The sequence below is a fragment of the Sus scrofa genome, chromosome 14 (genome assembly GCF_054392235.1).
Source record: "Sus scrofa isolate SSC_HxYL_T2T_F1_AM1 chromosome 14, Sscrofa_HxYL_maternal_Yorkshire_Landrace_v2.0, whole genome shotgun sequence".
NCBI classification, from domain to species: domain Eukaryota; kingdom Metazoa; phylum Chordata; class Mammalia; order Artiodactyla; family Suidae; genus Sus; species Sus scrofa.
Genome location: NC_139396.1, coordinates 52687652 through 52714050, shown reverse-complemented (window position 1 = coordinate 52714050; position 26399 = coordinate 52687652). Strand labels below are relative to the sequence as shown.

General features: G+C 44.6%; 2 protein-coding genes across 15 annotated transcripts in view; one reads left to right on the top strand and one right to left on the bottom strand.

Moving 5' to 3' along the window:
* Nucleotides 1-26399, bottom strand: part of IFT81 (intraflagellar transport 81) — a 299226-nt gene that overhangs the window by 177316 nt on the left and 95511 nt on the right. The window contains exon 6 of one of the 7 annotated variants that reach the window (XM_084996212.1): nucleotides 3894-3961. The exons of the other annotated variants lie outside the window; for them this stretch is intronic. The gene's annotated coding sequence lies outside the window, so the exon portion shown is untranslated. The remainder of the gene's footprint in view (nucleotides 1-3893; nucleotides 3962-26399) is intronic. 7 annotated transcript variants of the gene reach the window in all.
* Nucleotides 12688-26399, top strand: part of P2RX7 (purinergic receptor P2X 7) — a 61375-nt gene continuing 47663 nt past the window's right edge. For all 8 annotated transcript variants that reach the window (XR_014827297.1, XR_014827295.1, XR_014827296.1 and 5 more), the window contains exon 1: nucleotides 12688-12899. Coding sequence is in view for 2 of the 8 variants with exons in the window: in XM_001926804.6 (XP_001926839.2) it covers nucleotides 12775-12899 (125 nt within the window). In the remaining 6 variants the exon portion in view is untranslated. The remainder of the gene's footprint in view (nucleotides 12900-26399) is intronic.

Here is a 26399-nt window from a genome sequence, read left to right as displayed (position 1 = left end):
CAAACGCAGCTCAGATCTTGTATTGCTATGGCTGTAGTGTAGGCCGACAGCTGCAGCTCAGATTGGACCCCTAGCCTGGGAACTTCCATATGCTGCAGGTGTGGCCCTAAAAAGAAAAAACAAAACAAAATAAAAACAACAACATTGGGTAAAATGATAAAACCTATTATGTGTTCTTGACAATTAAAAAAAATTTTTTATTATGGTTGATTTACAATGGTCTGTCAATTTCTGCTATACCGCAAAGTGATCCAGTCATACATATACATATACATATTCATATACATATACATATATATATACACACACATACATTCTTTTTCTCATATTATCCTCCATCATGTTCCATCACAAGTGATTAGATATATAGTTCCCAGTGCTATCGAGCAAGATCTCATTGCCTGTCTACTCCAAATGCAAGAGTTTTCATTTACTAACCCCAGACTCCCAATCCATCCCATTCCCTCCCCCAGCAAACATGAGTCTATCCTACATTTCCATGACCTTTTCTGTTTAGTAGGTAGATCATTTATGTCACTTTTTTTTTTTTTTTTTTTTTGTCTTTTGAGAGCAGTTTACATGGCATATGGAGGTTCCCAGGCTAGGCTTTGAATTGGAGCTAAAGCCTCAGCCCACACCACAGCCACAGCAATGCCAGATCCAAGCCACATCTGCGATCTACACCACAACTCAAGGCAACACTGGATCCTTAACCCACTGAGTGAGCCCAAGGATCAAACCTATCCTCATGAAGACTTGGCAGATTCATTTATGCTGAGCCACAACAGGAACTCCTGTGCCACATTTTAGACTCCACATATAAGTAGTATCATATGGTGTCTGTCTTTCTCTTTCTGATTTACTTCACTCAGTATTAGAGTCTCTAGTTCCATCCATGTTGCTGAAAATGGCATTATTTTGTCCTTTTTATGGCTGAGTAGTATTCCACTATATATATATACACTACATCTTCCTGATCCATTCATCAGGACATTTAGGTTGTTTCTATGTCTTGACTATTGTGAATAGTGCTGCAATGAACATATGGGTGCATGTATATTTTTCAAGGAAATTTTTATCTGGATATATGCCCAGGAGTGAGATTTCTGGGTCATATGGTAGTTCTATATCTAGTTATCTGAGGTACCTTCACACTTTTCCATAGTGGTTATTCCAATTTACATTCTCACCAACAATGTAGGAGGGTTCCCTTTTCTCTGCACCCTCTCCAGCATTTGTTATTTATTGACTTGTTAATGATGGCCACTCTAACTGGTGTGAGGTGGCACTTCATTGTAGTTTTGATTTCCATTTCTCTAATAATTAGTTAACCATAGTTTTAAAAAAAATCCTTTGGAGTTCCTGTCACGGCTCAGCAGTAACAAAACTGACTAGTATCCATGAGGATGTGGGTTTGATCCCTGGCCTGGTGTTGCCGTGAGCTGTGCTGTAGGTCGCAGCCATGTCTCAGACCCCATGTTGCTGTGACTATGGCATAGGCCAGCAGCTGCAGCTCCAATTTGACACCTAGCCTAGGAACTCCCATATGCCACAGGTACAGCCCTGAAAAGACCCCCCCCCAAAAAAAAATAAGCCTTTGGTCTTTGGAAAGCTCGAGGTAGTCAACCCATCATCATTTGAGACAGAGCATCTCTTGCATTAACTGGTCTAAAGGAGAAGCTGGCAGAACTCTCATAGAGAATGAGAAAAGATAAGAGAACTGAGGCTTTGAGTATACAAGGTAGCAGATACCTGAGCCATATTCTGTTCCACACACCAGGGTTCAAGTATGACCAGGAGATGCCAGGGCAAGGACATCAAAGAAAAGATGACAGAGGGGGTGGTCTGTCAGCATTCTGGACATAAGATGCATCCCAGCTATTGGGCAGGCTGCCTCTTGGCAGTTGAGTCTTTGCTGTCTCTGTACCTCAAGGATGCTGTTCATTGTCCTAAATTACCCCTAAATTGTATATCTGCCTGTTTTGTGCTCCAGAGATACTGTCTGTCAGACTCTGATAAACTTCATAAGGGTTCCTTGGCAATGCTTCTTAAATCAGAATGCTTCAGCTATGAGTTGAAGAAAGCCCAATTAAAATGGCTTAAACTACATTTGAGAGAAGAAGTCCTAAGGTTGGATGGCTCCAGAGTTAGTTTACTCAGTGGTGCCCACAAGTTCTTTCCATCGTTCTGCTCTGCCATCCTGAGCATGTCATATTAGACATTTCTTCTCATGTCTCTTTCCTAGGGATGACATCTTTCTTTAGCAGACCGCTAACAAGCTTTCATATTTTGGTGGCCATAACTAGCTTTCTTATCCATTCCTACCTAAACCAGCCACCCACAGGTAGGATGAGATTAATGTGATATCTCTGAGGTGGGGATAGAGTTATCTTTTCTGAAGGTTTGAAACTTAAGACAAAATTGGGGATCCTGTTAACAAAGAAAAAAAGAATTTTGATTTTGAAAAAGTAACTGAGTGCTTGCTACACTCCCAGATACTGATAAGCTCTGGGGATTAATGGACATTTAGGAAGGGTGTTTTGGACTTGCTTCTATCATTAACCAGTGGACAAGGAGTACAAGTTCTCATACTCTGGGTTCATGATAGCTTAGCACTGGGTTTCATTCCAAATTATGGGAAGGAGATAGAGAAGAGTGGAAGGCATCCTCTTTTCTTTTTCATGACCTCAGCACACAGAGCTCTTTCTACTTCCTGCCCCCGTAAACTTGGTTCTCCCCTGACAGTCTTCGAAGCCCTCCCCAGACGATGCTAATCTTTCTTACGCTCTCACGGTGTCTCCCATGGTCCTCAGCTCTATTTCCAGATCAACAGTCCTTCATCTTGAGTAAAGCCTGAGGCTCATGGCATCTCATGGTACTACCTTCTGTGCCTTCCATTGCTGATGTCTACTAGTCAATCAATCAGTCAATCCTTATTCTTAAAGGACTTTAGCATCCGGCTCATCCTTTCCTCCCACCCAGTTCCCACCACCATACTAATGACTTTCATGATTGTGAGGATGACTCAAGACCTGGCCAACCTCCTGGCCCCTTCCTTGGCTCCTGTCTCTTCTCTTTCCAATGATCTTCACCTCCATGCTACTTGAGCCACATCTCTCTTCACCATATCCTAGACCTCAGTTTCTCCTGGGATGAATCTTCCTCTAAAGACTTAAATTTCTCTGAACACACTCTTGTATCCTCTGTTCTTTCAGTTAATCCAGGTTTAGCAGTTCTTTGAACTCTAGAATTCCAGACCTTTCTACTTTCTCCCTCTTAGGACCCTTCTTCCTCCACTTCCATCCCTATCTAGCACATATCCCTTGGTCCTCACTTGAGCTATTTTCTTGCCAGTACTCAAGTGGTGGACATTGTAGATAACTTCCTAACATCTACTTGAACCCAGTTGATTGGTCTGAGTTGGTCATGGTCATGTCCTCTCTCTTGTCGGTATGGAAACAGGCATGTGATTCACTTCTAGCACTAGAGGGTATGGCAAGGGAAGGAGAGAGGGGCTCTGGGAGAGATTTTCCTATAACAGAGACAAAAGAATTGATGATCTTTCTTTCTTTTTTTTGGTCTTTTAGCCATTTTCTTGGGCTGCTCCCTTGGCGTATGGAGGTTGCCAGGCTAGGGGTCGAATCAGAGCTATCGCTGCCGGCCTACTCCAGAGCCACAGCAATGGGGGATCCGAGCTGCATCTGTGATCTACACCACAGCTCACTGCAACGCCGGATCCTTAACCCACTGAACAAGGCCAGGGACCGAACCCGCAACCTCATGGTTCCTAGTCAGATTCGTTAACCACTGAGCCATGACGGGAACTCCTGATGATCTTTCTTTTTGAAGATGAACCCAACAACAAGGTGCTAGTGCAGAGAGACAGAAAGTACCTGAGTCCTTGATGATATCATCAAGACACAAAATCAACCCGTTCTCAAGTTTGTCCTCTCTGGATATCCTGTTATATGAAGCATATTCTGTTACTTTCATATAAAAGTACCTTAAATGACATAATTCTTTTTTTTTTTTTTTGGCCACCCTAAGGCATATGGATTTTCCCAGGCTGGGGACTGAACCTGTGTCCTAGCATTCCAGAGTTGCCTCCAATCCCATTCTGCCTCAATGGGAACTTCTAAATGACATAATTCTTAACTCCTAGCAAAAGCTCAGCCCTGGATCAATGTGAACATCCTTCTATTCTGTTTTCATACCTGTCCTGCTAAGACTGATGGAGAAAATAGCGGGTCCCTGGTCCTCTAGAAACCCCCCGCACCTGTCTCACATCCACCCTTGGAAGAAGAGCCTCAGTTTTCTCCACCCTTCCCCATCCTCTCTGTTTAGCATTGCAAACCACCAGCGTTGTTATCTGAAGTGGCCAGTTCTTGACTAGGAACTGGATTTTACAAGTTCCCAAAAAGAGCATGTGTATTTGGCTTGGATGCAGAGGAGTGGAGAGAATATCTGGGGATTAAAAGAAATCAGGAACCCATGAGAAGGATAGAGCAATTGCACCAGAAATAAACTGAGTGAACTAAGTCATTCCTAGTGCTTGTGTTGAGTTAGGGGAAAAAGAGGAGCTTCCTGCCCTGCATTGTGGGGCTGGCAAAGGATACCAGCCCCAGGGGAAGGGTAATAGAGGGGGAAGGAAGGGCAGAGATGCAGCTTTGCTCACAATGTCTCTGGAACAAATGTAGACCAGAATAAAGTAGAAGGTAATGATTGCAAATTCTATTTTATTTTATTTGTCTTTTTTTTTTTTTTTTTTTTTTTTTGTCTTTTTAGGGCTGCACCCGCAGCATATGAAGGTTCCCAGGCTAGGGGTCTAATCGGAGCGACAGCTGCCAGCCTACACCACAGCCACAGCAATGCCAGATCCTTAACCCACTGAGCGAGGCCAGGGATCGAACACACAACCTCATGCTTCCTAGTCGGATTTGCTTCTGCTGCGCCACAATGGGAACTCCTGACTGCAAATTCTAAAATTATCTGAACCACTTGGCAAGAGGTGGTTGGTCTCTGGGTGTGGAGGTGGGAGGTGGAGCCTGTAGGTGGGAAGGCCTAAGGCTTTTATCATCATCTCAGCCATGTAGACTGTTGCAATAACACATTCTTGGTCTTTGATTCTCAACACCACCCTGGAACTCCTGTTTTCCTTGCTTGCTCTCTTCTCCCGTTTACCATAGCAACTGTTTGGAATTTTCTTTACTCTCATTGAACCTCCTACCCTTTGCTTTCCCTTTCTCTCTCATCCGTAAACTCCACCTCCTTTTTCACAGAAAAAAAGATGCCATCTGACTAGGATCGCCCTCACCTTCCTTACCTGCAACTGTACCCACCTTTTCTCCTCCCTCACACATTTATCAGCAGTGCTGTCCCAGAGAACTTCTGCAGTGATGGAAATGTTTACACCCTCACTATGGTAGCTGCTAGCTACTTGTGGCTGTTGAGCACTTGAATTGTGGCATGTGCAACTGAGGAACCGAATTTTAAATTTCATTTGATTTTTTTTTTTAAATGACTGCACATGCAGCATATGCAGGTTCCCAGGCTAGGGGTCGAATTGAAGCTGTAGCTGCAGGCCTACGCCACAGCCAGAGCCACAGCAAACCAGATCCAAGCCGTGTCTGCGACCTACACCACAGCTCATGGCAACTCCGGATCCTTAACCCACTGAGCGAGGCCAAGGATCGAACCCTCATGCTCACGGAGACTATGTCAGGTCCTTAACCCTCTAAGCCACAAACAACTCATTTGATTTTAATTAATTTAAATAGAAATAGCCATGTATGGCTAGTGGCCACCCTATTAGACTGCACCAAATTAGCGTAACTCAAAGAAAAAAGGGCACTGGAATTTCTCCTAATTCTGTGACATCCCTAAGAGGTAGATTCTTATAAGAATTGCGAATTCGGTGATGAAAAGGAAGGAGGAGAGGGTTAGAGAGGCATGTTCACAAGAAATCGCCATGGAGAAATAGAAGGGAAATAAATATCATTGCGATGTGCTTTCTTGAAAATAGCTCCAGTTACCAAGACAGAAACCACAGTGAATTCTGGCTGAAACACTGTATTCCTGAAGGAGACTAAGAGGCTCTCATCATCATCATACATCTTATCATTTCTGCAGATCCATGCTGGTCTTGACACCAATCCAGAGTGTGAGTGGGAGAAAGAACCAAGAACCAGCCAAGTGCTGGTGTGGTGTAGTTATCAGCTGAATTATTTCAAAGGGCATCCACTTATTTTTGCATTTTCTGCTGTAACGCAGTGTATGCAACACGAACAGAATGGTGACTTGAATGTCCCTTTTGTATAGCCAATTTTTTTCGCTTTGGAGGATTCTACTCCATTTCAAACAGCTACACAACTTTTTAAACAGGAAAAGTTAGAATACAAACATCCCACTCCTTCCACCGACTTCCTCTGAATGGCCGGCCAATTGCTCTGAGGTCACATTTTGAGCAATTTACTTCTCCCCTGATTTTGAGTGCTTTTCTCATACACTAAGTTCCCCCCATCTTTGTGCTTAATACTTGACTCCCCCGGTTCCATTCATTTACCTGTCAGTTTCCTCATTAGTGTCCTTTAATTCTGCAGCATTATAATCGCTCTTAATATCTCCTGTGGCCACCGGCCTTTCTGTAAACCACCCTCTCTCACTGGTTTCAGAGTGCACGCAACCCCGTGGCTTTCCTCTCCTTCCCTGATGCCTCTGCTGAGTCTCTTTGGTTTTGGATTCTTTAGGGATCTGCCCTCAGCCCCCCTCCATGTCGCTACACCCTCTCTCTGGACAGAACCCTTGCCTCCACTTTTTCTCCTTCTATCCACGTTCCGCAGTGCAGCCAAAGTCTGCACTGCAGATTTTAAGTGCAAATGAGATCATGCCGACTCTGCTTAGAAATCCACCTACAGCTCTCAGAATAAATTCTGGACTCCTTAACAACAGCACAGGAGGCTGAAATAGACTAGGTTTCCCCAAAGCAGACCAGAGACAGGATTTGGGTCCAAGGAGCTTATTTGGGAGGTGAGAGCAGGAAGGGGAGTGGGGAAGTGGCACAGGGAAGGGAAGGCAGCCAATCAGGAAACATTCAAGTGCAGTCAAGGGCCCAGTCCCAATAGGGACCCCTGGGAGACTGCCTAGACCGCCTCTGAGGTGTCCCACCAGAGAGAGGAGCTGAGATATTTAACCAGGGCCCCCAAGCTAGGAGCCTCCATTCCCTGAGAGCCACACCTCTCTCTCTTTCTCCCTGCTTCCGTTCTTGCCTTCCTCCCCCTCCTTCTCTTCACCAAGGAAGGGCCCTCTCAACAGTGCTGCTCTGTGACCCCGCCCCCAGCTGTAGCTGATTGGACCAGAGATAAACAGCTGGAACCAATCAGAGTCACTCCCTGGGATTCTGGAATCCGGCAGTTGATCTGGGCTTTCACTTGAACTGTGGATACCTGCTCAGGATAGCCTTGTTTGGCCACAGTGCCCTCAGAGAAGCAGAGAAGTCCAGGGTTCAGAGAGATACATGATGGGTGCACAGGCAGACAGGCAGAGGTGGGACCTCACAGCTTCAGGCACATTGAAAGAACAACCTCTTTCTACTGAAAGAGGACATTTCGGTTTCCTGTTTAACTAATAGGTTCTCACGATTTGGTGCCACATTTCATGCATTTGAGTTCTATAAAATAAGTGTTTTCTCAAAACAAAAACAACTTTCATTTTTGCTGAAGAAGGTCACTTGATTTTCCGACCTGTAACCAGAAACACACACACCGCCCTTGACTAAGAGAAATTCATTCAGTCTCCACTCCATTCATGACCTGAGTTCCTGCTTCACAAAGAAAGAGAGACCATTGTTCTTGATGTTTCGCTTTGAACATCTCCGAACAGCTCAAATGTTTCCATCTTAACTACCCTTCCAATCTTCCCTTGACCCCATGACCCCTCTTAAAAATCATCCTTACCTCTCTCCTCTCATAGCCAAACTTACAGGAAAAGTAGCCCCTATCTACTCTCCACTTTCACTCTCATCAATTGTTACTTGCACTATGATTTTATGAGAAGGTGTTCTATTTTGAAATTGTGATTTGAAGTGTCTGTGGGATATTTAGGTCTTGAGGTTCATATATGGCAAGTGTAGAATTCAAAAGGCAGGTTTGGTCTGGAGATACGGCTTCTAAAAACATATCAGAGATTTTTTGGAGGGTATGCCTGCAGCATGTCAAATTTCCTGGACCAGGGATCGAACCCTTGCCACAGTTGCAACCTGTGCCACAGCTGTGGCAGTGCTGGATCCTTAACCTGCTTATGCCACACGGGAACTTCCTATCACTGATTTTTTTTTTTTTTTTTGGTCTTTTTGTCTTTTCTAGGGCCGTTCCCTCGGCATATGGAGGTTCCCAGGCTAGGGGTTGAATCGGAGCTGTAGTCACCAGCCTACGCCAGAGCCACAGCAACGCCAGATCTGAGCTGCATCTGCAAACTACACCACAGCTCACGGCAACACCGGATCCTTAACCCACTGAGCGAGGCCAAGGATTGAACCCAAAACCTCGTGGTTCCTGGTCAGATTCGTTAACCACTGAGCCATGACAGGAACTCCATCACTGATTTTTTAAAAAGTAATTCGTACATATGGTGGAGAAAGCTTCATAGAAAGATGCAAAGTAAGACTCTTGGCACTAATTCCCCAGTTCCCTCCCCAGAGACCATCACCTTGTATGCCCTTCTAGACACAGCCAGCTTTGTGGCCATGGGACCTTTGTGGTCACATAGAGACACACACTTAGGAGGGCTCCAAACTTGATTTGATGTCCTGATGTCACCATCTTGAAATCCTTCATTTTTGAATAAGGGAGACTACCTTTAAATTTTGTACTTGATCCCCCAAACTATGCAGTAGGACCTGTTTCCAGCTATATTGCATGCATAAATAAATAATATACACATATACCCCTCCCACACCCTTTTAATTTTAGCATTTGGTGACTCAAAACAATGTGTGTAGGAATTCCCACTGTGGTGCAGTGAGTTAAGGATCTGGTGTTGCCACAGCTGCAGCATAGGTCACAGCTGCAGCTCAAATGCAATCCTGGGCCTGGGAACTTCCATATTCCATGGGTGTGGCCAAAAAAGTATGTAAATCAAATTTTCTAGGGAGAAGATGCAAAAGTTAGTGATACTGTTCACTAAATATTTCTGCTGCTTCTGTTTCTGGGCTCATGGAAAATACATGGGGAGACTGAATTTCCTGGATTCCCTAGTGGTTGGATGGGGCCAAGTGACTAGTTTTGACCAAGGCATTAGGAGCAGAAGTGAGTGCATTATGCCCAGGTCAGAGCATTGAAATGCTCATTCAAGAGTTGAGGAAAAAAAAAAAAAAAAGAAAAGAAAAAGAAAAGGAGTTCCCTTCATGGCTCAGTGGTTAACGAACCTGACTATGATCCATGAGGATGCGGGTTTGATCCCTGGCCTTGCTCACAGCTTGCTATGAGCTGTGGTGTAGGTTGCAGACACAGCTTGGACCCCACGTTGCTGTGGCTGTGGCTGTGACTGGCAGCTGTAGCTGCAATTCGACCCCTAGCCTGGGAACTTCCTTATGCCATGGATGTGGCCCTAAAAAAAAAAAGAGTTCAAGGTAGTGGCAGTTCCATTAGTCTTAGTCTCTGAGTGACTACAATAAGAAGAGCCCTTTTTTTTTTTTTTTCTTTCTTTCTTTCTTTTTTTTCTGGCGGCATATATATGGCAATTCCTGGGCTAGGGGCCAAATTGGAGCTGCAGCTGCTGGCTACAGCCACAGCCACAGCAATGCCAAATCCAAACCAAATCTGTGACCTACACTGCAGCTTGTGGCTGGATCCTTAACCCATTGAACGAGGCCAGGGAACGAACCCAGATCCTTGAATTCTTAACCCCTAAGCCACAATGGGAACTCTGGGCAGAGCCTCCTGAGTGATTTATGATGGACACGGTGAATGAGAAATTAATTGTCATTGTTTAAAGCCATGAGATTTGGGAGGTTGTTCGCTACTGCAGCATAACCTGTCCTTTCCTGACTGATAGAAATATAAAAATGCTGAAACAGAATTCACTGGAACTGACATGTAAGGGGGAGAAGAGAACCAAACATGTAAGAAAAATAGTCATAGAGGTAAAAATGAGAAACCAGAAGTTGGGACCCAGGTGAGTCCTGGAAATGAAGGAAAGAAATTGCTCCAAGAAGTAGAGAGTGGTTGAGGGTGTTGAATGCATCTGAGAGGTCCAGTAAAATAAGGAATACAAGATATGCACTAAATCTGGCAACTGAGAATTCATTGATAAACTTATGGACAAGAGAATCTATGTAGTGATGGGGGAGGAATTAGTGGACACAGAGCTGAGGAAGCAGAGAGTGAAGAGCATGAGGGATCAGTATAATAATTCAGAGGAAAGTCTAGAAGGAATTGGATGTCTTTGGGTGGTGGCAAGGGCAATACTGAAGTGATTTTCCTATTCTGAACATTTCCTATAAATGGAATCACATACTATGTGACCTTCTGTGTCTGGCTTCTTTCACTTTGCATGTTTTTTAGGTTCATCCATGTTGCAGCATGTATCAGTGCTCCATTCTTTTTTATAGCTCAATAATACTCCATTGTATAGGTAGACCATATACTTTTTTAACCGTTCATCTGTCGATGAACATTTGAGTTATCTGCCTATGCACTGCTGTATCATTAGTGATTGGTGCTGTCGAAATGAGTAGATGAATAGCATGAGTAGCATTGTCCAAGGTCACGGAGGTGGTAACATGTAACTCCAGGATTAGAAGCTAGGCAATTAGTCCCTCAGCACCTATGTTCTAACCATCAAGCTTATTGCTCTCACAGGATCTCCTCTTTATATAGATGAAGATAACTTTCTGGCAGGAAAATGATGGCGTGCTCCAGGGGGGTAACTAATGATGGGACCATTTACAAAGGTGTGGGCAGAGTTAACAAAAAGTGATAAGGAATGGAAGGCTGCCTGGATTGGCAACAGCCCAGAGCCATCACCAAATCCAGCCTGAAGGGGCAAGGAGGGAGGGGTGCCCAGAGGCCCTGCCATGGGCAGTTGGAGAGCAGCCAGGAAAATTCACATCCAACCTCACTGTCCTCCTGCTCTCTGTATCCTGAACTGGGAGCAGGGAGGTAGGGGAGCCCCCCATCCAACACCCTGAATAGCTCTAATGGGTGAAAAAGTAAAAATTAGCTCAGACTAGAAAAGTAAAAGTCAGTCCGACTAACTAGCAGGCAGGAAGAGCAGATATGGATAAAGTCCACTGCAAAGGGAACAAAAAAACAGTATTTCCGAGTGTAGCTATAGGGTGATAATACCCTGCATCTTTGAGTGACGGACTGCTGCTTTCCTACTCATGGAGAAATGTCATCCACTAAAATCATAGATCTCAGAAACTTTGCTATTTGAAACTGCATCAGTAAGAATGAAATATTCTTTTGTCTGGAGGGTCTAAGTCACCCTGAGACTGAGACACAGCTCGATTTGCAGCTCAGGTGAGGAGGAGCTTTAGGTAAAAGCTTTCTGGACACAACAATCAAAGCTTTACTGCCTCCCTGGGTCCACTTTGCAATACAGATCTGAAGCTGACCATTTTATTTAAACCTGCTTTGCTGTGAGCCTGTGAAAACTCGCTTTCGTTTCAATTTAATCTCAACTCCACCTTCCCCAGAATCGATGACTCTGATAACTCTGTCCCTTTGTTTGGTGATGTGCTCTCCCTCATCTTTTTTTTTTTTCTTTTTCTTTTTTTTAAGGGCCGCACTTGTGGCATATGGAGGTTTCCAGGCTAGGAGCCAAATTGGAGCTGCAGCTGCCAGCCTAAGCCACAGTCACAGCAACACAGGATCTGAGTTGCATCTTCAACCTATGCTGCAGCTCTTGGCAACGCCAGACCCTTAACCCACTGAGCAAGGCCAGGGGTTGAACACACATCCTCATGGAAGCTAGTGGGGTTCTTAACCCACTGAGCAACAATGGGAACTCCTGTATTCTTCCTCATTGAATGGGTCAATAAACCTGATTTTGTTGGATGGCAGTTTTGTGTCTGGTGGTCTTAAGCTGATTGGGCTAGGTCATGGGTTGATCTGCCAGGGCATAGAGCTGGCCAAAGAGTAGATCTAGAGGGTCAGGCCAAAAATATCCAGCAAGGAAATAAAGTCCTCTCCCCACCCCAGCCCCCACTGTCTGCAGACCAGAGTGTTATGAGGAAGGGAGGGAGGGAGGAGAGGGACGTTGAATCATCCAGTGTTCACGGACAGCTGGGGCTGAATAAAGGGTTGTGGAAATGAATCAATCAGCTTCTGAGTGGGGCTGGAAGCAACAGAAAGATCTAGGCTCCTTACTAAGGCACAATGGCAGCACTGGGGCTCCTGACATTTGAAGGGCTGCCTCTTTACCCCAATGGAAATGAGTCCAAAAAAGTGTGAAAGGAGAAAGGGGATAAAGCAGAATTCTTAAAATGCCCTTCCTTTGAACACCATCTTTGTGCAGGCATCTGGGGGAGGCCGCTGGGGCGGGGTCATCTGTCAGCCAGGCCTGTAGGACTTGGCTTTTCCTGTTTACTCCCAGCCACATCTGGGGCAGTGGCCAGGGCCCGCCCCCACTCTGCCATCATTGGAGGAACTCAAACTTTAAAGGTCCTGCTAAGAATCAGAACATTTCAATTTCCTCTTACTGGTGGGTCTGCTGTGGCCGGTCAGGAAGGGCTGAGCCGTGGTCCAGCCCCGAGTGGAGAGCCAGCCTCTCACCATGCCAGCCTGGTGCAGCTGGAACGACGTTTTCCAGTATGAGACAAACAAAGTCACCCGGATCCAGAGCATGAATTACGGCACCATTAAGTGGTTCTTCCACGTATTGGTCTTTTCCTATGTTAGGTAAGTGGGGCGTGGGGAGGGCCCTGAATCTCTGCAGTGGCTGAAAGCAGCCCAGAAAACCTCAAGGTGCAGCTCCTGATGCACATTCTGAATCCTCTGTGGTTTTAAAATCTGCAAGCTGGGGGTGGAGGTGGGGAGTCGGGAGAGGAAGCAGGGCCAGTCTGCTGCAGGGAGAAGCCACAGGAAGGGAGTGTGACACCATGGGTTCTAACCCAGGCCTGCTGGGGCAAGCTGGGCAGGGCATGCCTGGAGAAGGTGGGGAAATGCAGGGCAACACCCTGGATTCCTGGGAAGGAGTAAAGGATTTGGGACACGCCTGATGATAATGCCGGCATCAATCTGAGTCATCCCTGCTCTTGGGGAGGAATAGGACTAGACCTGTAAAAGCAACTTCAGGTCCTCCTTGGTGTCAAGAAGACCCTTCTTGCTCCTTTTTTTTTTGAAAAAAAACCAGCTTATTGAGATACAATTCACATACCATACAATGCACCCATTTAAAGGATACAATTCAGCAGTTTTTAGCATATTCAAAGAGTTGTGCAACCATCCACAATTAATTTTAGAATATTTTCACAGCTCCTGTCATGGCTTAGTGGAAAAGACTCTGACTAGCATACATGAGGACGCAAGTTCGATCCCTGGCCTTGCTCAGTGGGTAAGGATCTGGCGTTGACATGAGCTGTGGTGTAGGTTGCAGATGTGGCTCGGATCCCACATTGCTGTGGCTGTGGTGTAGGCCGGCAGCTACAGCTCTGATTCGACCCCTAGCCTGGGACCCTCCATATGCTGTGGGTGTGGCTCTAAAAAAAAAAAAAAAGGCCATATTTTCATTACCTCATAACCAGAACAAAACAAAACCCTACATCCCTTAACCATCACTCTCAATCCTCCTATTCCCCTGCAGCTCCAGGTACCCACTGATCTGTTTTCTGGCTCTATGGATTTACCTATTTTGGATAATTCATACAAATGGAATCACACAATATATCATCCTTTTGCAACTGTTTTCAAGGTTCAGCCATGTTAGAACATGTATCTCTATTGCATTCCTTTTAATGGCTGAGTAATATTCCATTGTATGGATATACGACTTTTGAGTGGAAGTTTGGGTTGTTTCTAATTTTTGACTATGATGAATGATGCTGCTGTGAACATCTGTGCACACATTGTTTTTCGAACATGTCTTCAGTTTTCTTGGGTATGTACATCTGAATGGAACCGTTGGATAACTTGGCAAACTCTCCTCAGTCTTTTGAGGAACCATTCAACTGTTTTTCACAGTGGCTGCACCATCTCATATTCCCACCAGCAATGTATGTTCCAATTTCTCCACATCCTCATCATCACTTGTTAGCGTCTGTCTTTTGGATTACAGGCCCCAGTGAGTGAGTATTTCATTGTCGTTTTGATTCATATTTCTCTCATGGCAACTGCTCCCTGGCTCTTTGTGGTGGTGATGATGATGATAACTTGCATCTATTCAGAGAGACAGTGTACTTCACTAGCTCAAGGTTAAAGAAACCTATTTTATAGACCTGGCTAAGTTTTCTTGACCACGTTTAACCTCTCTGAGCTTCAGTTTCTGCATCTGTTCAGAGAGTTGTGATAATTAAACAAGAAATGGCAAGACAAACACTTATCGATGCCTAGTATAGGGTAAGAGCGTCACATATGGTAGCTATTTTTAAAAATAATCTTTTTGAATTTAATAGTTTCTTTCATATACATCCTATCCTTTGACCCTGAAAGTAATCATGCCCATGCTTGAGATTTGAAATCTGGAAATCTGGATCCAAAAATCCTTCACTTTTTTTGTTTTCTTTTTGTCCTTTGTCCTTGGCACATGGAGGTTCCCAGGCCAGAGGTCTAATCAAAGCTGTTGCTATTGGCCTATGCCAGAGCCACAGCAATGCCAGATCTGAGTTGTGTCTGTGACCTACACCACAGCTCACAGCAATGCTGGATCCTCAACCCACTGACCGAGGCCAGGGATCAAACCCGCAACCTCATGGTTCCTAGTCGGATTCGTTTCCACTGCACCACAGCGGGAACTCCAAAAATCCTTCACTTTTTTTGAGCCTTGGTTTCCTCATCTGTAAAAGGGGATAATTGTTGTTGTGAGAATTAAAAGAGTTAATAAATGTAAAGCTGCTGTGAAAATACCTGGCATATGGTGAGCCCTTACGAAGTGTTAATTCTTCTTTGTCAATAATATTATTAGGATTATCATTATTTTATTCATATGGTTACTATGCAACAAATATTAAAAAATACATATGTATGTTAAAATTCTAATATAAGACATATTACTCAGACCAGATATCATAGAACCGATAATAAAGAGCATAGTTAGTAAATGCTCCCTTAGGGATCAATACATAGATCATATGTCACAATTCCACACTGTACTGTGGCTTCCTGGTATTCTTGGGTCTAGTGCAGAATGTCTTAAAAGCAGATTATTGCATATATAATAACAGATTATTATAGAACATCTTGTAATGATAAATATTTTTCTTTCCTATGGTGGAATCTTATCCTGCATGCATTTAATTCTCTCAAATTAAGTTGTGCATTTTCCACAGGAGCATGGAGAGACAGAGAAAGCACAGTTTAAACAGTGCAATGATTCAGCAGTTGGGGGCCCCAGGGGTACATGTGAGATGGGGTTCCCTCAGTCAGTCTCTGTTCCCACGTTTCTTATAGAACAAGCATCTTGCCACCCTACCTGTGAGTATTTCCACCCAACATGTCCCCTAGAATAAGCCAACTCCTTTATTTTCATCTGGAGCAAAACTGGAAAAACAGCCACTTGTTCCAGAGCTGGAGGGAAAACTGGCTCTCATGAACTCATTGGGAGGGGGAAGGTCTGTTTGCTATGCTTTATAGACAGTTTAAGGATTTGCCAAAAGGCAGTTTTGTCAAGACAAATTTGTGAAGACAATATTTACCTCAAGGGCTGACTTTAGAAGATAACCCCTATGTAAAACGCTTCTCTATTGCTCATATTTTAAAATATACAATTGAAGAAAAAGTATTACCACCCTTGATTTTTCTTCCCCTCTATGCTAATGGTTCATCTATTTACATCTCATTAAATGAAGTCCCATAGAACACAGCCTGGGAAATGCTGCCTTAAATTGGACTGTGAGGCCTCAAGCTGATAGAATTGCAGATTGCCCATCTGTGAAATGGGTAGACCCATGGTGCAAAGAGATTCAATGAGGTAGTTTGCATCAAATAGGACTGGTATGGATCATAGGTGGAAGTCCAGACAGGCCCGGATAACATTCAGGATATAAAGCGAGAGGTGGTGGATTCTGGCCATGGGGTTCATGGCCCTCTGGCAGAAAAGGCAAAAAGCCAGGATAATGAAGTAAGATAAGAAGGTACAAGGCAGAGGCTGGCAATAGAGGAAAGAGGCTGATCGGATTTTCACAGTCCCTCACAACCTGGTTCCAATTTGTAGTCAAAGGCAGGGGCTGTAGCTACAGGCAAGATCCAGTGGCTCCAGCTTCCAGGGCAAGAGTGTGTGGAGAGGATGCTGAGTAGGCCTGCATTAGTCAGAACTGTTTGCATATTAAGTGACAGAAACCTAATGCAAGTTAGCCACCAAGCCACACAGAGGAATTTATTGTCTTAACTGGACAGCAGAAGAAATAGCTCTCTTCTGAAGCAGATGGTTATAAAAGTTCAAACTGTGTCAGACTGTGGGGGCTGGGTCTCTCTCCCCACATCTTTTTTTTTTTTTTCCCCCATTTATGTTTCTCTCCCCACATCTTGGCTCTACTCAGCTTTCTTCTTGAATAGGCTCTCTATGTAGCAAGATAGTACATTCACATCTTCACATCCTCCCCTTTTAGCAATCCCAGAGGAACAAAAGAGACTCTTCTGAGAGCTCTGGCAGGAAAGTCATAGGAAAGGCTCTGATTGGTTCAGTTTGACTTACATACCCATCCCTGAACCAAACCCTGTGTTTGGGGATGTGTCAACTGATTGGTGAGCCCTAGATCACATGCTGGCTTCTATGGCAGGAAGTAGGGAGAAGGTGGCAGGACCGAATGAGTGGAACCTAAACAATGTCCTGTGGGTCGTCCTTGGGAAAGAAGAATTCGGCTGCCAAAATAAAATAGTGAAAGGATGGGGTAGGGAGAGAGCCAGACAAAATGCAAACATCTGTTACAAGGTCTTTCCAAAAGCCAGAAATTCCAGGGACATCTGAAGGCTACTGCTCTATCCCTGACTTGTCTCAACCCAGCACCTGTGCTGTGGAGACTCTGCCCCAAGTTATTGCCAAAACTGGGACCTAGGTGTTCTCAACAGAAATTCCCTCTGAGAATCAGTTCTTGGAACTCCATATAGTCTTCCAGTCCGGGTTCTATTCTGTCCTCTGGCCTCGATGAGATGGGAAGAATGGGATAATGATGTTTATCCTCCATGAGAACTGAGATTCAAATGCCTGAATGACCATAAAGAGAGCTTCCTTCTATTGTTGGCTTTATTTATACCATCTCATTTGTACTAGGACTTAGGTGTTTTTTTTCCTTATTTCACAGATAAGGAAATGGAAGGCATGAAAGAAGGAGTTCAATTATAAAAATCATCCAGTTAGAAATCAAATTCCGGAACGGATTCAAATCCAAAGCCAATGCTCTTAATCCACAAACCACATTGCTAAAGTGGAACTTGTCAGACTTTGAAAGCCTAGGCACTAGGCCTCCTCAACCCTTAGGCCAATCATTCTTCCTTTTCACCATCATCTTCTTTGTCTTTCTGAGTGGGCCAGGGCAAGTGAGAAATGAGCATCCCATGAGTGTGGCTTTCTCCATTGTTTATTCATTTCCCAAATTTTAGAGTATCTACTCTGAGTCAGGCTCTGTTATTCAGTGGCACGAGGGGCTGTAACAATGAGTGAAACAAAGATCTTGCAACTCATTGGAGTATATTCTAATATTCCAATGGAGGAAAGTGATATAATACAAAAAAAGCAAGGAGACATAATAAAATGTCTGATGGTGTTAAGTGCTATGAAGAATAACAAATCAGGGAAGAGGACAACAAATGAGCATATATGTGACACAGACATTTGGGCTGAGATGGGTACGAAGAGAGGGAAAAAGCAATGGAGTGTCAGGAAGAGTGTTTCTGGTGGAGAGAACAGGAAGTGCAAAGGCCCTGAGGTTGGGACTTAATAGGGTATTCAAGGGAAAGCAAGGAGGTTTGTGGCTGGAGAAGTGAATGAGAAGAGGGAGATGAGTTGGAGAGGTAACACAGGTTTGGGAGGGAGGGCAGATCATTCAGGGCCTCAGAGGCCGCTCTGAATTCTTTGCATTTTATTCTGAGTTAGCTGAGAAGCCATAGAAATAGGTAAACCAGAGAAGTGAAAGATATTTGTTTTTGGTTTTTTGTCTTTTTAGAGCTGCCCTCGCAACATATGCAAGTTCCCAGGCTAGGGGTCGAATCAGAGCTGCAGCTACTGGCCTACGCCACAAACATAGCAATGACAGATCCGAGCTGCATCTATGACCTGCACCACAGCTCATGTCAATGCCAGATCCTTAACCCACTGAGCAAGGCCAGGGATCCAACCCACATCCTCACGGATATTAGTTGGGTTCTTAACCCACTGAGCCACAACAGGAACTCCATGATATTTACACTCTATTGGGAAGATTCCCTTCTTCCCTGGAGATTAGTCCTCTCAGAAGTTTTCCCAGTGACTGTGGAAGGCTAGGGAGGGTGAGAGAGAAAGAGGGGAACAAAGTCCACTCAAAACTGTTTCTTTTCCCTTACCTGGCAGTCTCCACCCAGGCTTACAGCAAGCACAGTACCATGCTGCACAGCCTTGGCCTGTCACCATGGAGATGGTGTGGTTATCCTAGTTTGCGGCCATTAAAATGTGGCTCCTGGCTGGCTGCTTGTTTCATGGGATGGTAGCCACACCCTCCAGTTGCATGGGACTGAGTCTACAGGAGGTAGAGAGAGTTGCCAGAGGCTGGAGAGGGGCAGATCCAACACAGGTGTGGTCCTGATGGCCCCTGCCACCTGAGAGCAACAGACATATGAGCTACCTGCCACTTTCTCATCCCACCTTAGACCCCTGGGGGATATGATAGAGATGGGAGGGCTCAGAGAAAACCCACTTCAGGAGGTGACATCCTCTAGGAGAAGAAGAATCCAGCCACCTACATGGGACCAAGAGAACAGCAAATGAGAACCTCTGGAAGCATAAAGGACAAACAGCCAGAAGGGCAGCACACTCCAGAACTTGGTGAGAGGAGGGAGGAGCAGCAGCAGTCGGAGTTGGAATTTGTTTCTCAGTGCCATGGGAAGCCACTGAAAAGTGAAGCCATTTGATTTACGTTTCTAAAGGCACTCTCAGGCCACTGTGCAGAATGTAGATTTGGGGGAGGGGAAGGCAGGAGTGGGGTTGCAGGGACGTGGCGGGGGTCAGTAGGAAGGCATTGGAGTCACCATGATAGGAGAAGATGGTGACTTGGAGTATAAGGGGAGCTGTGTTTGGGAGGCAGAACTGATGGATTTGCTAGAAGGCGAAGATAACTCTAGCTTCTTGGTGGATGAGGATGACTAATTGATCATCTAAGAAAGACCAAGGAGAGTCAAGCTTGCTGACCAACAGAGCATTGTAAACTATGTCAAACACACTATTAAAACACCTCGACTACTACTGTATTTCAGCATTCCTTCATTAATGGCTAAACCAAAATGTTTTTTAAAAAGCTGGAAGCACATAGTCCAAAAAAAAAAAATAGTAATAAGCATGGTCTTTTCAAGTGAATGATTTTAGCTTTATGAAGAGCCTGCCTTGTTTTCTCATTTCACTGCGGAATGGCAGAGGCTTCATGGTAGACCAGCCCTCACGTACCCATAGGCTTCTGGGCACCAACTTCCAGGACAGCTTCCCAACAGGTTTGGAATCTCCCAGCCCTCCTGGGTTTTTAGCACAGTGCTGAGAAGAGCAAGGACCAGATTATATGAATAATTCACAGGACTAACCCTACCCCTACCCCTACCCCTAACCCAGCACATGTATCAGTTGGCTGGCATGCAAAGTGCCAGGGAAGGGGAGGTAAAAGTGAGACCAGAGAAGCCAACAGGGATCCGATGGACAACAACCTTGAACTTTATCCTGAGGACACACTGAGGAAGCAAGGAGAGACTTGCCCACCCTGCCGTCAACATTTAATTAGGAAAAATTCCAACCATAAGGTTTTTGTGTTCATAATTTCATTTCAGAGAGAGCATTTTGCCTTCAATATGGCAACACCTACTGAGTACTACTGAGTGCTTAGCATGGGCCAGGGTCCATTCCTAACTTGTGACATGTATTAGCCTGTTTGATCCTTGTAAATAATCCTACAAAATTGGTTCTCATAATGTGTCATCATGACTCAAACAGCACGACTATGGGGAAATTCCTATGTTGTGGGTTCCACCTCTCATGTCGCAACTGAATTTCCCAGCCTCCCTTACAGCTAGACATAAGCATGAGACGCAGGCTTCTCAAACACAAGCACCATGGAACAACAATTTGGTGCACAGAAAATAACATAGGTTGGTGGGCATGAGCAGCATTCATCTTTGGGAAAGTGTGGGGGCGGTTCCAGCTTGACCTACATGATCTGGAGCACTTCCTAGACCCCATGCTTTAGATTTCCCATCTGGGCCCTCTGCTGGCTGCAAGTCCCCCCATAGAGTAAGGAACCCGTGGGCTGTGTTAGTTTGCTATTGCTGTGTGTGTAACAGATTATGCCAAATTCACAGCATAAAGCAGCGTCACTTACTAGCTCACAGATCTCTAGGTCAGTAGTTTGTGCCTGGCGTGACTGGGGTCCACGCTAAGGTTGAAATCAAGGTGTCAGCTGTGTTGGGTTCTCACCTTGGGACTCTGGGGAAAAATTCACTTCCAGGCTCATTCTTCCTGTTGGCAGAATTCAATTCCATGCCGTCACAGGACTCAGAGCTCTGTTTTCTTGCTAGCGGTCAGCCAGGGGCCACTCAGATTTTAGAGACCACCTGCATTCTTTACTATGTGGCCCTCACCATCTTGAAGCCAGAGATGGGGCAATGCTGTCATGCTTCAAACCTCTGTCTTCTCTTCTGGGGTCAGCTAAAGGACACACTGCTTTTAAAGGGCTCATGTGATTGGATCAGGTCCACACAGATGATCTTGCCATCTTCAGATCACTGTATATTATAACCTAGTCCTGGAAGTATTTCCATCATATTCAAATGTCTGGGGGATTAGGTGGGGTGTGTATTCCAGGTGTCCTCTTTGAAGTCTGCCTGCCTCAGGGGCAGAATGTGCCCCTGCAGAGCATTGGAGGCACCACCTCATCCCTCCACGCTCTGGGTGTCCAGAACCCAGGTTTATCCTCTCAAAAGAAGACTGTAGCCCCCAGGGGCTGGCTTTTGAGATCAAGGGGGTGCCTGAGGGGCAGTTGTATGCAGGTTCAGGGGGTGGAGGGAGCTTAAGCATACCGTGCAGGGCATCCTTACTCACAGGCACAAGGTCCTTAGAGCTGGGAGGGACCAGGGGAGATGACAAGGGGGGTGGGCTAAGGGCTAAGGGCCAGGGGCCTCTTCAACCAATGCCTCCATGTTATGCCACAGAATTCTGAAGAGTCCAAGAATTCTGAATTTGGATCTGGCCTTCTGTCATGAAGGTATGTCAGGGTAGATGAAAGAATATATTTTATTTTAACATCTGTTATGACTTTTTTTTTCTTTTTTAGGGCCGCACCCACAGCATATGGAGATTCCCAGGCTTGGGGTCAAAATAGAACTACAGCTGCCAGCCTACACCAAAGCCACAGCAACATCAGATCCGAGCCGCATCTGCAACCTACACCACAGCTTATGGTAACGCCGCAGCCTTAACCCACTGAGCGAGGCCAGGGATCGAAACTGCAACCTCATAGTTCCTCGTCGGATTTGTTTCTGCTGCACCACAACGGGAACTCCTGTTACGACTTTAAAATGTTTAACCAAGCAATATGCAGGCCTCCACTTGTTCTCTTGCCCAGGTGTTAATTTCCTGTTACTGCCATAACAAATAACCACAAACTTGGTAACTTAAAACAACAATTTTTTTCTCTCATCGTTCTGGAGGTCAGTATCACTGGGAGTTCCCATTGTGGCTCAGTGGGTTGAGAACCTGACATAGTGTCTCTGAGGGTGCAGGTTTGATCCCTAGCCTCGCTTGGTGGGTTAAGGATCCAGCGTTGCCGCAAGCTGTGGTGCAGTTCTCAGGTGCAGCTCAGATCCCGTGTTGCTGTGGCTCTGGTGTAGGCTGGCAGCTGCAGCTCTGATTCGACCCATAGCCTGGGAACTTCATAAGCCAAAGGTGTGGTCACAAAAAGAAAAGTCAGTAAGTAAATAAATAAATAAAATCGGTAACATTGGGCCAAAATCAAGGTGTCAGCAGGGACAGGCTCCCTCCAGAGGCTCTTGAGGAGGGTTCTTCTTTGCCTTGGCCAGCTTCTGGTGGTGGCCTGTGTTTCGTAGCTTGTGGTCACATCATTCAAATCTTCAAGGCCAGCATCCTTGACTCTCTGCCCCACTTTCCCAAAGCTTTCTCCTGTGTGTGTATGTGTGTATGTGTGTGTGTGTGTGAGAGAGAGAGAGAGAGAGAGAGAGAGAGAAATATCCCTCTATCTAACTCTTATAAGAACACATATGAATCAACAACCCAATCAAAAGATGGGCAGAAGACCTAAGTAGACGTTTCTCCAAAGAAGACATACAATTGGCCAAAAATCACACGAAAATATGCTCAACATTCTAATTATTAGAGAAATGCAAATCAAAACTACTGTGAGGTACCACCTTACATCAGCCAGAATGGCCATCATCAAAAAGTCTACAAACAATAAATGCTGGAGAGGGTGTGGAGAAAAGGGAACCCTCTTATACTGTTGGTGGGAATGTACATTGGTATAACCACAATGGAGAACAGTATAGAGGCTCCTTAAAAAACTGAAAATAGAACTACCATATGATCCAGCAACCCCACTCTTGGGCACCTATCCAGAGAAAACTGTAGTTGGAAAAGATACATGCAGCCCAATATTCATTGCAGCACTATTTGCAATATCTGAGGCATGGAAGTAATGTAAATGTCCATCAACAGAGGAATGGATAAAGAAGATGTGGGACATGTACACAATGGAATACTACTTAGCCGTAAAAAGAATGAAATAATGCTATTTGCAGCAACGTGGATGAACCTAGAGATTATCATACTAAGTGAAGTTAGACAGTGAAAGACAAACACTGTATGATATCACTTATGCGTGGAATCTTAAAAAAGGTTACAAATGAATTTATTTGCAGAGCAGAAACATACTTACAGACTTTGAAGACAAATTTATGGTTACCAAAGGGGACAGGTGGGAGGGGGAGGGATGGACTGGGAGTTTGGGTTTGGCATTGCACACTGTGGTATATCAAATGACTGACTATATAGCACAGGGAACTCTATGCAATATTCTCTGATAACCTATATGGGAAAAAGTCTGAAAAAAATGGACGTGTGTACATGTAGAACTGAATCACTTTGCTGTATAGCAGAAATTATCACAACATTGTAAATCAGCTATACTTCAATAAAATTTAAAAAAACACACATATGATAGCGTTTAGGGCTTTCTGAATAATCCAGGATAATCTCACCACTTCAAAATCCTTAACTTAATCACATCTGCAAAGACCCTTTTCCCAACTAGGGGAACATTTATAAATCTCAGGGATTAAGACCCGCTAGTTTTGGAGCCATTATTCAGCCCCTTGTAGGAGGGCTGGCCCTGAGTATCCAGCTCATTGGGGGCTGGCAGTGACTAAGATCCTGGCACCCATTCCCAAACATTATTGGCAGGGGCTGCCCACGTGGGTGAGTTTCCACCTTAGGGCTCGGCAGTGGCTGGCAGAGTCTTTTCTCTGGAACAGCCTCTGTTCTCTAGGTGTTGTTCCTGGTGGTGCCATCTCAGCAAGCCTGGTTTTTGGTCCTCCAAGAAACTGTATAAACTGCCTCATGTCCTTTTAAAAATCTCTTTCTTCCTTTATTTTCTAACAAGTTTATTGAGGTATAATTGATATATCATAATATCACCCATTTTAAGCATACACGTCAATGACTTTTCATAAAGTTGCTAAGCTGAACACCCATCATCATAACCCAGCTTTAGAATATTTCATCACCCCAACAAGATCTGTCGTTCCCATTTGCAGTCATTCCCCATTCGGGCCCCCTAGAGTCAGGTACCTCTAATCTCTCCTCTGCCTCTGTAGACTTGCCTTTTCTAGACAATCTTTCTTCTTAAACTAGACAGAGTGGACTCTTGTTTAGAACTAGAAACTCTGTCCAATGTAATACTAATACTCCCTAATTATAAAGAAACAAGGACTCGGAAAGGCTAAGTAACTTAACACAGGGTTATATAGCTAGTAACTGGTAGAGCCAAGACTGAGCTCAAGTATCTCACCCAGAGTCCAGGTTCTTATTACAGCCCTATAGACAATGGGGCGGGGGTGTGTGGGGGGGAGATAGGAGTTACAAATGGAGGGAGGGAGACCATTTAGGAGGCTACAGAGTCATCCAGGTGAGAGCTGATGGTGACATGGACCGAGGAGATGTCAGTGATAAAAAAGTAGACAGATTTGAAAAAACATTAAGAAGATAAAACAATAAGATTTGACAAATTTATGGTTACCAAAAGGGACATGTAGGGGAGGGATGAATTAGGAGGTTAGGATTAATATATATACCCTGCTATATATAAAATAGATAACTAACAAGGACCTACAGTGTTGCACAGAGAAATCTACTCAACTCTCTGTAATAACCTATATGGGAAAAGAATCTGAAAATGAATGAATATATGTATATGTATAACTGAGTCACTTTGCTGCACACCTGAAACTAACACAACACTGTAAGCCAACTATAGGCCAATAACTTTTTTTGTCTTTTTAGGGCCTCATCCACAGCATATGGAAGTTCCCAGGGTAGGGGTCAAATCATAGCTGCAGCCTATGCCACAGCCACAGCAACACAGGATCCAAGCTGCATCTGTGACCTACACCACAGCTCACAGCAACACCAGATCCTTAACCCACTGAGCGAGGCTAGGGATTGAACCCATGTCCTCATGGATACAAGTTAGGTTTGTTACCTCTGAGCCACAATGGGGACTCTGAAAAAATAAAAAAAAATAAAAAAAATAAAAAAAATAGAAGTTCCCTTGTGACTCAGTGGGTTAAGGATGTGGCGTTGTCATTGCAGTAGCTCAGGTTGCTGCTATGGTGTGAGTTCGATCCCTGGCCCAGGAACTTCCATATGCTGTGAGTACAGCAAAATGAAATAGTAAAATAAAATAAAACATATTATTTTAAAAACCAAAACAATAAGATTTTACAATTGAACGGAAAAGGGGGAATGAGTTAGGAAGTGTGCCATGATTCTAGCTTGGGCAACTGGTAGGTGGTAGAGTAACTTGTTGGGCTAGGAAATGCGGAAGAAAAAGCCTATTTTGGGTGGAGGGTGAGTTAGAACTAAAGGCATTGAGATTGATATGTCTAAGGGGCATACAAATGTAGATGTTTGCTGGGTAGTTGGAGGCATGAATATGGAATTAGAGACGTAGATTTAGCTATCGCTAGCTTAGAGATGGTAACAAGAACCATGAGAGTAGCTGCAATTGACCAGCAAGAAAGGATGTAGATGGGAGAGCAAGAGGGCTTAGAACAGACCCCCGAGAAATACTAACCTTTAAGTAATAGGAAGCAGAGTTCCCCAAAGGATTCTCAGAGAGGGTGGACACAATGATCTAAAGAAAGTCAGGAGAATATGGATTCCGGGAAGCTGAGGGAAGAAAGGAAGGAGGAGGTGCATGGTCACTGGCATAAACTGCTGCTGAGAATTCCAGGAAGATCAGGTCTGTGGCATGTCTGTTGAATTTAGTGACGGTATTGTTGTTTACTTGGCAAGAGAGGTTTTAGAGAAGTGCTGATAGTGGGAGCCAGAATAGAGTGGGTGGAGGAGTGAATGGAGATGTGGAAATGAATGTGGTGACTCACTTTTTCAAGGGATGTGGCTACAAAGGAGAAGAGAGGCCTCAAGTGGTAGAAGGAAAAGAATGTGGGGTCAAGGGAGGGTTTATTTTTAAGATGGGAAATAATGTTGAAATGCAGATGGAGAGGAGACTTGAGAGAAGGAGAGATGATGGGATAAACAAAATCATCATCATCATCATCATCACCATCATCACTGTGGCTCAAGCACAAGGGAAGCTCATTCTGTTCGGAGACTCTAATTGTTGGACCTCTCTTCCTTACATTGAGCTAAAAGCTATCTCCCTATAATTTTTCCTGTTGGTTAGAGTTCTACTTGTGGTCCCTCTTCTACTTGACACTCTCCAAGTGGCTTCACCTTGCTACTGCATTTCTCCACTTTTCCAAAATAATAGCCCCAGTTCTCCG